General features: G+C 43.5%; 3 protein-coding genes across 7 annotated transcripts; 2 read left to right on the plus strand and 1 right to left on the minus strand.

The window, feature by feature from the left end:
- Positions 1-3,326: 3,326 nt before the first annotated feature.
- Positions 3,327-10,302, minus strand: RB195_009226 (uncharacterized protein; the record flags this gene model as incomplete). Of its 2 annotated transcripts, XM_064196113.1 has the most annotated exons (13): positions 3,327-3,337; positions 3,399-3,486; positions 4,177-4,250; positions 4,760-4,885; positions 4,951-5,111; positions 5,165-5,265; positions 5,319-5,421; positions 7,393-7,465; positions 8,733-8,831; positions 8,889-8,946; positions 9,344-9,448; positions 9,505-9,568; positions 10,277-10,302. In XM_064196113.1, the coding sequence occupies 13 exons, from the start codon at positions 10,300-10,302 to the stop codon at positions 3,327-3,329; spliced, it is 1,089 nt and encodes a 362-aa protein (XP_064047257.1). The 2 variants fall into 2 exon arrangements, with proteins under 2 accessions (XP_064047257.1, XP_064047258.1); XM_064196112.1 differs by lacking the exons at positions 3,327-3,337; positions 10,277-10,302 and adding an exon at positions 9,685-9,725 and having other exon boundaries at positions 3,391-3,486.
- Positions 10,303-10,318: 16 nt separating this feature from the next.
- On the plus strand, positions 10,319-10,936 carry RB195_009227 (uncharacterized protein; the record flags this gene model as incomplete). Its single annotated transcript, XM_064196114.1, has 1 exon — positions 10,319-10,936. One exon carries the CDS (start codon positions 10,319-10,321, stop codon positions 10,934-10,936), a length of 618 nt encoding a protein of 205 aa, XP_064047259.1.
- Positions 10,937-11,077: 141 nt separating this feature from the next.
- RB195_009228 (uncharacterized protein) lies at positions 11,078-13,210 on the plus strand (the record flags this gene model as incomplete). Of its 4 annotated transcripts, none has more annotated exons than XM_064196118.1 (4): positions 11,078-11,721; positions 11,790-11,869; positions 11,956-13,057; positions 13,126-13,210. In XM_064196118.1, 4 exons carry the CDS (start codon positions 11,078-11,080, stop codon positions 13,208-13,210), a joined length of 1,911 nt encoding a protein of 636 aa, XP_064047260.1. The 4 variants fall into 4 exon arrangements, with proteins under 4 accessions (XP_064047260.1, XP_064047261.1, XP_064047262.1 ...); XM_064196117.1 differs by lacking the exon at positions 13,126-13,210 and having other exon boundaries at positions 11,956-12,689; positions 12,733-12,780; XM_064196115.1 differs by lacking the exons at positions 11,956-13,057; positions 13,126-13,210 and having other exon boundaries at positions 11,078-11,851.

Here is a 13,210-nt window from a genome sequence, read left to right on the forward strand (position 1 = left end):
ATATTAATGCTGGGAAGAACTTCAGGAAAACAACGTTCGCAGTGGTGACTGACGCTGTCAGCATCGCATGCTAATCGTTGTCAATAGTAGAATATTTGTTCAGTTTGAATTAATATTGCAAATAAGAGGGGAGTACGGAAAAACGGTCAATCGCTCTATGTTCTGGTTTCGAACGCACCTCCTTCTCAATTCCACGTTAGCGTTGCAAAATATTATATTCGGGAGAAAAGAGGATGTTGCAGATATCGAAAAAAAAGGGAAGACTTCTTCTAAGATAAAACTCTGCATCAAAAGGATGGCCAGATTATTATTATGTTATATTCGATGTATTATAGTACTACCATTTCATGTTATGTTAATCTACATACTCCAGTGTGTTTCATTCTTCTTCAAAATTCTGAAAAATTTAGTGAAAATTTGAAGTGTGATAGTGATGATGGCATGAAAATAGTAGAAATTTAGTAAAGTGCAAGTATAGCATATACATAGTATAGTACGTGGTATAGTATATATGCAAGCATATCGTATCCTATGCATTACGGATTTTTTTGGATTAGCTAACTTATTGTCTTTTAAAATACTTACACTCAGCTTCAAAAGAATGTGCCTGCGATCAACAAAAATGTAATGTTAGATCTCAATCAATTTGATCAAACGACATTCACAGAGAGCAGAGAAACTGGTCATGTAGTAAACATAGTAACGTGATTGGAAAGAGAAGTAGAAAAAAATTTTGCAGTTGATTAATTATTCCATTCCCCCGCAAACATGTATTTGATTAGCTTAATTTAATAGGAGAAAAAAGAGAAGAAAGAAAAAATGAGCAAAATACATGTTCCTATATTCCTACATGTTAAGTGATGCACAGCAAAAACTAAAAATGGCAGTTATATGTTCTCAGGCTTACCTTACTTTCATGGGATAGCGTAGTAAGCAATCTTATAGTACGTAGCACTTTTTTCTGGACATTTTTCCAAACAAAATTTTTGTTCGAGTTACTTTTTGCGAAATGTTCACACTTTTAAAGGCATCACCCCACGAATCTGAGGAGGTGCAGATTTCGGGTGGAGTATTCGTATACAGGATGGGAGACTACGGAGAGGGGGGTGATTCCGTCCATTTCTTCCTAATTGCCGTAAAAAACGGCGCGGAAGATGCGGCGCCGCACAAGGCTAGCGCGCTCCAGTCGAACTCCCTGTAGAAAATAGTGCGCCAAAACGCCTGAAGCAGTATCTTTCGGGCCTTTTTTTAAGGCAATTTGGACGGAATCGCCCCCCTCTCCGTAGTCTCCCATCCCGTACACGAATACTCCACCTGAAATCTGCACCACCTCAGATTCGTGGGGTGATACCTTTAAATGAACACTCCACCGCAAAGTAACATTCACAACAGTTAGCATCAAAAATGCTGTAATTTAGTCAAATAGCACATCTGAATACTTACATTTGCTGGGCTCCGAAATATTTTTAAATATTTTTATCTCACTTCAATTCATGCACGGGAGTTTGATGAATCCGCTCAGTATGGTATATGAGTTTGCTCATATCAGACCAGAGCAGAATGCTTTATTGTCATGATTGCCTATTTAAATTATGTACCCCTCAATAAACCCTTTAAGTTTGATATCATATCCGCGGCGACACATATATTTCATAACAGTGTCGTTTGTTCTCATATGACCAAGCCTAAAACAAACGTTACTGTTCCACGAAGCAACCTTATCCTTTTCGCGGCGTAAATTAGCTGTTGATTCGTGATTGGCGTCTATCACTGTGGAGGTAGGCCAGTCATTGTTTCGAATACGGATCAGTAGATAATCTGAAACTTTGGTGAAGATGTAGCAGACCCTAGATCTGGTTTCGATTAAAAATGAAGCCAAATTAGAACAAAATTTTCCATTCCTTGATGTGAACATCCTTAACAGCGACTCTCGCCTTGTTTCCTCTCTTAATTTCTTTTCTCTTCTTCCCAGTCCACCTGCCATCTCCTATTATTCATACATCTCTCTCCACCCTAGTTACCGAAATCAGAACGAACGCTTGAACGTGCTCATGGATGCGAGTGTCTTTTTTATTCCAAAGTCCATATTTCTGTATGAATAAGATTCGTTTTTTAAGATAGATCCGTTTTCAATTTGGACCTGGGAGTTTACGGTGCTTGTTCCGCTATCTAATCCTCCTCCAATCGCTACAGGGCTACTTATTGAGACATTCACGCTGGCAGCGGTTTTCTAGAAGCAGCTCCGCAGATATACGGGAGATAATCCTGATGTGTCAAAATGTTATAAATTCTCCTCTAAAATATGTTCAAAATGGGATGCTTTCAAGGAAAGGCATCCCTCCCAGAAATCAGCAAGGTGTACTATGGGATTGGAAAAAAGAATTGATTTTTATACAAAACGTCGAGTCTCCTGCAAACTGTCGATAGAAAAACAATTTCAAAACTTTCATTTGTGCACAGGATGATAGAAGAAAGCGATGGGATCTCGACGCTTGCAACATCACAGTCGTTTCCAATATTTTTGTTGAACAGTAGATGGAGAATGTGCTGTAGTCTGTAGTAGTCACTCCTGCCTAATTCTATTTGGAAGGGGTTCATGATCAAAGTGAACACAAATCTCTTTATTTCTTCCTAAACAGGTAGTCAATATTCGAACACCCATCCGATTCAAGTAACACGTAACTGTGGAAGGTGGGAGTAACACTTAATGGTTCGGAAGTATGGATGTTACGCCTGTAATTTATTCACAAATTACCGCCGTAGCATTCATACTTGTTTGTATTCACTCTTCCGCTTACAAAAACAAAAATAAATTGGGAATCGAACAGATTTTTACACTGAAATGGAGGCAAAAAGTAGTGTTTTTCTTTAAATTAATGTAATCGTCCAGCAGAAGAGAAGAGAAGGCCTCACGTTAAGTGGGGCATGTGTCGTAAGGCAAGGGGAAAGGCTCTGTTCTCTTTGCTCCTCCTGAGACGAGAAAGACCGTCTGAGAAATCAGCAAGGTGCCCTGCGAGATTGGAGAATGGAGAAAAGAACCAAACATTGTAGAAAATGCCGATTGCAAGCAATCAAGGAGGAAACAATTTAAAAAAAAAAACTTTCACATCTACACATCTGACAGATGGTCGAGAGATTCCCCCCAAACTTGCCGCGTCTATTTTTGAAGGGGGTTCACAATGTTGTCATTATTATTATTACTGTAGTTTTTCCTGCTTACCTGTACCTGAAAGAACACCAGTGGTCACAAATCACTTTATTTTTTCCTAAAGAAGCAGTGAATAATCACCTTTCAGATGCAAGCAACACGTAAACTGAGGAACCAATCACTTCGAAACTATAAATAACCGAAACTTTTGCAAGGTTGGTTACAGATGGAATGTTAATTTATCATGCACTTTTGGCACATTGTCCAAGGAACGACGCTATTTTCTCCTGCAAAGAGAACCGGGATGGTCCTATACCATGGTCTTCATCTGGATACACCTGAAATTGCTGTTCATTTATATTCATTTTAGCTATCCAGCTCTGAGAAGGTTTCGGTTTTGGTGACCTATTATAAAAAATTTAGAGTAAGAAATGGGAAGGGCTTTAAACTTTGGTCTCTACAGTAGTCTTTCCTGTCACTTCACTCAATAATACGTCTCAAACCACAATCGCGCTTGATAGAGTACCGCTGATCCCGTGGAATTGACGATCAGCACAGGATATCACATAGGAAACATCCATGTTGATCTACATCCGACTTATTATGGAGGCCGTTGTTTGACTCGAATTGCCGCAGAAATACCTTAGGTTCCCTGATTTCAGTTCATTTCAGATTGACACAGTCTGACGAAGCTACTTTCTTGAGAGGGGCCACGTTCAGTAGGTTTAGTTGGAAAGAGTAACTTAAAATCCCTATACGTGACGGTATTAGGATACTGGTGAGGACGTTATCGGGAATTGATGTAATGAAGTAATCTCATTTCTCAAGTGAACCATGAACAATTTACAAAACACGCCCTTTTTGAAATATCGGGAGTATCGATCGAAATAAGTTCTAGTGGTAGTCGGAAAAAAAGCGTCAAGAACACAGCCATATCAGAACGCCTAGAAAAGAATCGTTGTTATCAGAGAAGACCTTTGCAGGAAACTATTAAACTGTCGCATTTTTGGAACTGACCCTGAACTCACCATAACATCAAAGTCAATTTCGTTTCGTTGCAGAACTTCTATAAAGAGTGCACTGTGTTGGAAGTGGACGTTTTCTGGAAATATGGTGCTTTAATTTAGGAAGAAGAAAAATGAGTATAAATATCAACAAGATCTATGAATATGAAGAAAAGAATTGAGCAGGTGGTAGTGGTTGTAAAGAGCGTTTTGGTCGAAAGATTTTTTGAGTTTTCCTTTCATGTAAAAGCCAAACATTTATTGTTCTTTCAAGCATGGAATGCGGGGCTGACGTATGAAAAAAGGATTCTTTGTTGATAAAAATGTGAAGGATGTGAAGAAGGAGTGGAGTATGTTAAATGTCCCCACCACGCCTAACCATAGTGTCAAAAATTGTGTTTGGCTGATGCTACAGCTACGCTTACGTGATGTCTGATCATGTAAGCGGTTACGCTCGAAACGACGAGACGGACCGAGTGATTACTATTGAGGCGGGACCGACTAAATAGTGATTCAGGAAAACTACCCATTTACGTCAAGCCACCGCAATTACGACTAGCCCAAAACAAACTTCACGAGATGTTCTTTCATCAACAGGAAATCTAACCATCATACAATCCATGAGCCAGTAGCAAGCGAGTTTTCTTGAAATTTGCCACATTTTTAGTAATGTCGATAGCATCGTAGGCGGACTTCTCAGCATTCGCCATGTATTTTTCGGAGTACGACCCGTCTGGAATACCAGGCAGTAGCGAAGGTCACCTCGAAGAACTATGCATACATCAGCCTTAGACTTACGATAATAGAAAAAGTTAGCAACCGGAGCGACTGAAATTGCACATTTAAAAAATGATTCAGGCGCTTTTTCAGTCATCAGTGCAGCTGCAAATCCTCCGTAAGACCATCCATATACCGAAAGACGGTGAGCGTCAAGGAACGGATATTTTCTCATCACCTGTCTTAAGAATTATGGTTATCAAATGAGGAACGGTCACACTAGAGTAAGAGCTACCGAATCCCTTCTATTTGGTCTTCGATCTCCACGGTGCCTAGTGCGCCATAGAAGGCCCCTCGGTATTTCCATCCACGTCCGCTCGATCCACGTCCATCTATCTGAAGAGAATAAGCATATTGCCTTTAGCTGATATCCTACGTAGCGCACTCACCATTACCACAGCATAATTTTGTGAAGCGACTACGAACTCTGCGAACCCATCCATCGTGAGAAATTCATCGGTAGCCATCTGCGGGCCTAAAGGCCCAGCGTAACTGTAAACACTGGAAGTAGTGGATGGATAATGTTAGCGATAATGAAAGAGGGTCATTATTTATTGCATGTTTTTCGTTCCAAAAGGCTATTTATTCAAAGAGCACCTACTTATTGCACTAATAAGAGCTAGATAGTGAGACCAATAAATAGTATCACATTCCGGTAGAGAGATCACTGCAGTTGCAATTCTTCCTACTGCAGTAACCTCTCCACCGCATAATCTTTGTCATAGATGATGTAATACGAAATGATATACGAAATGAAATAGTAGAATGATATCATGCTATATAATAACGGTCTTATTATGTCACATGTGTGTAACAAAATTCCAAAAAGAGAGTTTGAAGGGTTCACCGGTGTTGAATGCGTTGCGAATGCGTTGCGCAGACATTATAGAGCGGTAAAATGGGTTTGCGAGTTGGTGCGCCGTGGTGCAGTAGTATCGCGCATTAACTTCACGTGCATGTCCCTGTAGGTAAATGAGACGCTGTTCGTAGCCTTGAAAGCAGTATGTGTTGGTTTCCACCTCATCGTACTCCACAGCATGTCTATTCCATCGCACATTTCCTTCATCAGCTTGGTCAGACCCTTCCCTTAGAAATTGGAAATGCGCAAGCAAACGGTTGCTTTAAAGCATCACTCCACAAATTTGAGGTGGTACGGATTTCAGGTGGATATTCATATACTTAGGGGCGGGTGTGGTGTAGCGGTTAGAGGTTGTACTTCCTGCACGATAGATCGGAGGTTCGAATCTGCCCTAGTGCTCACCAAGCCTTTCATCCCTCTGGGGTCGATAAATTGGTACCAGACTTGTTTGGGAGGATAAAAGCACTGACTTGACACATCGGATAGCCACCGCAAGTCATCGTATAGGCCAGATACACGTTCGTAAACCTCAAATGATTCTGAATTGAAGTGAAGGTGGGGGAGCACCCCAAGCGGATTAATTAACGCCAGAAACTTTATCCTTTAACTTTAACTTTATTCATATACTTGGTAGTAGATCACTGAGAGGGAGTGGTTCCGTACATTTCTTCCTAATTGCCGTAAAAAACGGCCCGAAAGGTACGGCTTCGGGCGTTCTGGCGCACTATTTTCTACAAGGAGTTCGACTGGAGCGCGCCACCCTTCTGCAGGCGTCGCATATTTCGGGCCGTTTTTTTACAGCAATTAGGAAGAAATGGACGGAATCACCCCCTCTCAGTAATCTACTACCAAGTATATGAATATCCACCTGAAATCCGTACCACCTCAAATTCGTGGAGTGATGCCTTTAAATGATAGCCAGCAGTTTACATAATATGACGGGGAACGTTATCTTTAACATTACAAGGATGATGTCCACGTCATTTTATGTTGAAACATCATTCTGTGATAACCGTTGGCGGAAATCAGGAGGAATACCAATGCTTCGAGTAATGCTATCAAACTGCATCTGTATTGTAAAGGTATCGAAGGAGTGATTGAAGCTTAAGTTTGAATATTCTACAAATGTGAGAATGATGCGTTTAGAAATAAAACTACGGAATCTTTCGTCTTTATTTATTAAGAAAAGGCGGAGAAAGCGTTGCTGGAAAAAAGAATTCTAATTTTACAGAAAATGCCACTACTATTAATTTTCATTGAGAAGTGAAGGGGAGCGAACTCCACAGAAAGTCTGAAGTACGGCTTTAGCCGGACATTCAGACAGATAAAAAATAATAGATATTTCGTTACGGCAGAGAGCGCTACTTCAGCATAGAATTTGCTAGACCACTGCCTCAATTTAGGAATTTATCAAGCCATTTCTCTTATTTTGGGAAGGAGCGGAAATCGATTAAGAACCATAAGGCTTCTGGTAGCTCTGTTCCGAGTGTAAATGAGGCAAACGGTATAGTAAATTTTATCCTGAAGTAGTGCTCTACCTCAGTCATCCAATCCGGTAAAAGTATGGAAACCTTGTACCTTGTGAACTGAAGTACGAAACTTACACGTTGAGCAGCACAGGTAACGGACTAGATTGGCGCAGTTGATCAGGTGGAAGGTAGATCTTTACAATGGCTTCTGCAAATGTAATTGTAATAAGAGGTGGTTTGCGTGGTTAAAAAAATGCACCAATAAAGATGAACAACTATATTTCACGGAAGAGCACAAGGGTAGTCCCTTCCATTTGTTAGTTGCCCATTATTGCGCACCCTAGTGACCCTCGTGCGCATGATTTTGTCATTATTGTTATGTATATATGGAAATAATAAAATGTCGAATCAGCTCCCAAATGTAATGAACGAAGTCAATAGCTCATTCCGGAGGTAATAAAAATTCTGTTCAAAAGAAGCATACTACGAAAGTTACGATGCTGTAATCTCCAGAGAAACCTAGTGTTAGGTGTGCAAATTACGAATATGAACGCGAGCACGCTCTATTCCCCGAATAGTCCTGAAATACGGTGTGAGAAAGGGCCATTCCGTTTGCTCCTCCCTAGTAGGCACAATAGAACGCCCCACCGTTGTGTACTCTGCGCCTCCTCAAGCGAGCAAACAAAAATCAAAGAGGTCCCCTTTGCAGCCCATTTAAAGGCATCACCCTTCGGGGAGTGTGTGTGTGTGTGGGGGGGGGAGGGGTTCAGGTGGGTTATGCCCATACGGTGTCGTAGATTGTGGGGAAGAGGATGATTTCGTCCATTTCTCCTTGTATCAGTGGGAACGGACGACCCCGGAATGCTGTTTCTTATGACGTCCTCTATTGTAGCGTGCCACCCTTACGCCCTCCACTCGCCTGCGATTTGTCCGAATGTGTTTTCGACGAATCGCAGACAGGGAGCAAGCGTTGCGCAATTCGACAGAAGTCGTCTTAAGAAACAGCATTCCGGGGTCGTCGGTTTCCACTGATACGGGAAGAAATTAAAAGAAAAAAGAAAAGAAATCATCCTGTTCCCCACAATCTACGATATAGGCATAACCCACCTGGAACCCGAACAATCCCAGATTCGTGGGCTGATGCCCTTAAGTGAAACTAGTGGATAGGCTGCTGAGAGTTACGGCGAGTGAACAAGCGTTTTAACATCCCTCGTAGGACGAAACGTACAGAAAGACCATTAACCGCACGCTTTTCACACCTCCTACGAGTAGAAATTGATCGTGGTCATGCTCATGATCTGCACCTCTATGCATATGTTTACTTGGAAGGACACCAACCTCGTCAGTTACATAGCTTTCTGTCGTTGAACAACCCTCATAGGAGCGATGAGGATACCATCACAAATTTTTCCAACTTTTTCTCAGGTCGAAGCTACCATTACAAAATCCATAGGTTCTGCAGGAGATCAACCCACCATATCCTTGCTTCAGCGGGACGCTGTCGCTTATAACAGTTGGTAGTCTTGTTAAAGCCAATTCTATCTCGTAAGTATTGTCTCTTAGTATTTGCACCACTGAACCGATTACAAGTACAACATGTTCCGCTTTTCATAGTTAATTGGAAATCTCACAGTTCTCAACTTTTCGTCCAATGATTTCACCAAGGTAATATCGTGGAAGCGCTGGTCCCTGTGAAAGACTTATTAGGCGATCAAAAAAGAACTGGATTCTATGAAAAAGAGAAAATATTACATGCTAGGTAAAATTCAATCAATCGTAAGAAAAATACATTGAAAGTAAAATAAAGTGGAAGTAAACCTAAAAGTTAAGTCGAAGCAATAAAACATATAGTACAATTTCTCATATTTTATTATAGCTTTCTCAGGGGCTCAACGAATGGGCATAGTAGTTTCGAGACAAAACGCAAGGCACGAAACGAAGCTAGTTTTATTTGAAATAGGCAGGTCCCTAATGGTTGTGAAAAACCAAAAAATAAAGAATTTAGAGCGTCCTAATGAACACGCTTTTCACTGGTATGGGCACATCTGAATCAATTGGAATGCAGCACGAGAAGATGTTCACTCGCCTTGCACCACATGAGTATATGTTTGATGTCGGGTGTCAACTGATTGACTTGGTAGGTACAGTTAGCGTATCCACAGGATACGCATTTCCACTCATCAGTAGTCGTCTTAAAGTCAATCGCTGTATTAAAGAATTCCATAAATATATGAATCGAAGCCATACCGGTGATCCTTTCGTTGAGTATAGATGGCGGTTGGTCGGCGAAGGCGCCGAGGCTGTGAAATATCTAAAAAAAATCTTCTTAAGGCCAGGTTTTGAGAAATATTCGGAGTAGAAAGGAGAACGAAGGTTGTTCATAATATTTAACGTTTAAAAATGGTCAAAAGAAAGAAACAACTTAACCTATTACAAGCTGAAAGCGAAGCAGTAGTAATTAAAACCATATCTCACAAGAATTCATATACTGGTGTGACGAGAGGATTAGCTTCCCTATTTTGCACTATAATAGTGCCACGTAATTATGCCCTAGAGCGATATTGGATCAGTGGCAGTATGCCATGCTGTAAAACATCGCTCTTATTCCTTGCCCTTATATTTGTACTTGTTTGATTCTGTGTCACGAAGTTATAGAAGCAAATTATAGATTTATAAAGCAGTGAGACAGGTCCCAAGTGGTCGCCTCGGTCTCGGCCGCCACAAAGCGATGAAACGGAGCGTTGGATTAGGATGCCGCTGTGAAGTAGTATCGCGCAATAACTGCATGTAGATTCGACAAAAAAAAATCTGCTGTAAATCCTACCTCACGCCTCAAAGCGGCGCAGCGGTGGCCCTGGCCGTCGGGCAGCTATGGTGGCGAGACTTCGTCTCGGCAGGTTCAACTATGCCACAAAGGTGTCCGGCTAGTCCTTGGGCCAAGGCTACAGGCTAGCTAAGTGAGGGGGTAGTACGACGTTTCCGGTGCCAGGCTGCTAGCTTGCTAGTGCGACAAGCCGACCGAGGACAACACCCCCGTCGCGTCATACTGCTAATGTTTACTATGTGTTCTTCAGAAGCCAGGGCGTACCCCAGAAGCGACGCGCATTGTCCTTGCCCGGGCAATGTGGCAAATATACGAGGGCTACCGGCTAGAGGACGGAGCTGGCCAAAGAAGTTAGTCCGCCATCGCCAGCAACATCCAGTGCGCTTGGCAACACTTAACGTTGGGACGTTTACTGGAAGAAGTCGTGAACTGGCAGACAGTCTCAGAAAACGCCGTGTTGACATATGTTGTGTACAGGAGACTCGCTGGAAAGGCTCCAAGTCAAGGGAATTAGGCGATGGCTACAAGCTCATCTACCACGGCACATCAAATCGCAATGGCGTTGGTATCATATTGAACGAGTCGTTTAGAAATAGCGTCACAGCAGTGGATCGACTATCGGATCGCTTGATGGCTGTAAAAGTAGATACAGGAGAAGTGGAATTGCGAGTCGTATCTGCTTATGCGCCACAGATGGGCTGTAGTGAAGAAGAGAAGGCGTTCTTTTGGGAACATCTTAAGCAGTACGTCCAATCCCTGGAAGGCAAAGAAGTACTTCTGATCGGAGGAGACTTCAACGAACATGTCGGTTCTCGGAAAGACGGGTTCGAGAGTTGTCATGGTGGCTACGGTTAGGAGCTCGCAACGACGACGGGTTGCGAATTTTGGTATGCTGTTGCAAGTGACTTGACCATTGCTAACACGCAGTATCGGAAAAGAAAGTCGCATTCGATCACGTACACCAGCGGCGGTCGTGAAACACAAATAGATTTCTGGATGTTACGCCGACGAGATCGCCGACTTCTGCAGGATTCAAAAGTCATCCCTACAGACCATGTCGCTGCCCAACACCATCTGCTCGTTATGGACTTGAAAATCTCCCGTCCAAGGAAGAGACATCCAAGAACTGAAACACAGCGCATCAAATGGTGGAATCTGAAGGATCGAAAGGAGATATTTTTTGCGTACGTGGCTCCATCTGCACTTCCCTACCCTACTCGTAGTGTGGAGGAAATGTGGTCGTCTACTTCCAGCGTTATACGCTTGACCGCGGAGAACACTCTGGGAAAGACGACTCTAGGTAAGCCCAAAGTACAAAAGGCTACGTGGTTTTGGAACGAGGAAGTTCAGGCGGCAATTCGTGAGAAGAAGTCCAAGTATAAGCTCTGGTGGAGGACACGTCAGCCTGAAGATCGGGATGCTTACCTAGCGGCGAAGAGGGAGGCTAAGAAGGCAGTCTTCAAGGCGAAGTCGGACCGCTACAAGGCTGTGTACGACATGGTTGATACCAGAGAAGGGGAGCAGGCAGTGTATCGTTTAGTCAGAGCACGTCATCGCTCAACGTTGGATATGGAACACAGCAAGATCGTTAAGGGAGCTGATGGAGCCGTTCTGCGCCGTCCTGGTCAGATCCTGGAGAGGTGGCGAGGGTCTACAACCACTTGTGTAACGAAGAGTTCTGTCATCCTCCGATCCCAACTGTTCCCAGCGTCGAGAGTCCTGTTCTACCAATTACTGCCGTCGAAGTCAGTGCTGCCCTCGCAAAAATGAAGTCGAACAAGGCAACCGGTCCTGATGACATGCTGGTGTCTGGAAGCTGCTAGGAGATCGAGGGTCCGTGTGGCTCGCAACTCTATTTAACAAGATCGTTGCAGAAGGACGGACTCCAGATGTTTGGCAAACTTCCGTGACCGTGCCTGTCTGGAAAGGGAAAGGAGACATTGCTGACTGCACTTCGTACAGGCCTACACGACTGCTGTGCCATACGATGAAGGTTCCTGAGCGTGTCCTGGAGGCTCGTCTGAGGAAAATTGTCAGCGTTTCACTCAACCAGTGCGGTTTTGTGAAAGACTGTAGCACTATAGATGCTATCCATGCTGGCCGTATCCGTCTGGAGAAACATCGAGAGAAGAACCGCAGTGTGCATCTTGCTTTTCTCGATGTCGAGAAAGCTTTCGACCGTGTCCCACATGAGCTGTTATGGATGTCCATAAGGTCGCATAGAGTACCAGAAGAATATGTGCGGTGGACAAAGCTGCTTTATGCAAAGCCCACCAGCGTTGTCCGATGTGCTGCTGGAACAAGCAGGTCATTCCCTGTAGAAGTAGGGGTTCACCAGGGTTCATCCCTCTCACCCCTGCTGTTCATACTGCGAATGGACACGATAACGAAGGAAATCCAGAAGCAGCACCCGTGGACTCTACTCTTTGCCGATGATGTCATGCTCGCGTCGGAGTCTCGAGGTGATCTTAAGAAACAAGTACAGTCCTGGAAGGATCGGCTGCAGAAATATGGATTGCACCTCAACACATCAAGAACTGAGTACATGGAGTGCGGACCAAGGATAGAGGATGGTTCAATTCGTGTTGATGGCACCGAATTAAACAAGGTGAACTGCTTCAAGTACCTTGGATCCAAAGTGACTTCCGCAGGCGATATTGATCAAGAAGGTCGAGCACGTGTTAATGCGGCATGGATGAAATGGAAAATGGCAACAGGCGTACTGTGCGACAGGAAAGTACCTGTTCGACTGAAGTCGAAGATCTACAGGACAGTTGTGCGTCTTGTTGCCCTTTACGGTTGCGAGTGCTGGCCGACGACGAAAGCCTTGGAAAGACTGTTACACGCTACGGAGATACGGATGTTAAGGTGGACAATAGGTGTAACGCTAAAAGAGAAAGTATCCAACGACACTGTGCGCTCCATCTTCGGCGTCGTCACGATAACTGAGAAGATGAGGGGGGCTCGACTGAGATGGTTCGGTCACGTCTTGCGGCGAGAGGAAGATTCTGTGGCCAGAACCGCACTGAAGCTCGACGTTTCAGGAGTGAGGACGCGTGGGAGGCCAAAGATTCGCTGATTAGACCATGTGAAGCTGGATATGATAGATGCGCGTTTATGTACGACTGA

This window comes from Necator americanus, chromosome III, assembly GCF_031761385.1.
Source record: "Necator americanus strain Aroian chromosome III, whole genome shotgun sequence".
In the NCBI taxonomy this organism is placed as follows: domain Eukaryota; kingdom Metazoa; phylum Nematoda; class Chromadorea; order Rhabditida; family Ancylostomatidae; genus Necator; species Necator americanus.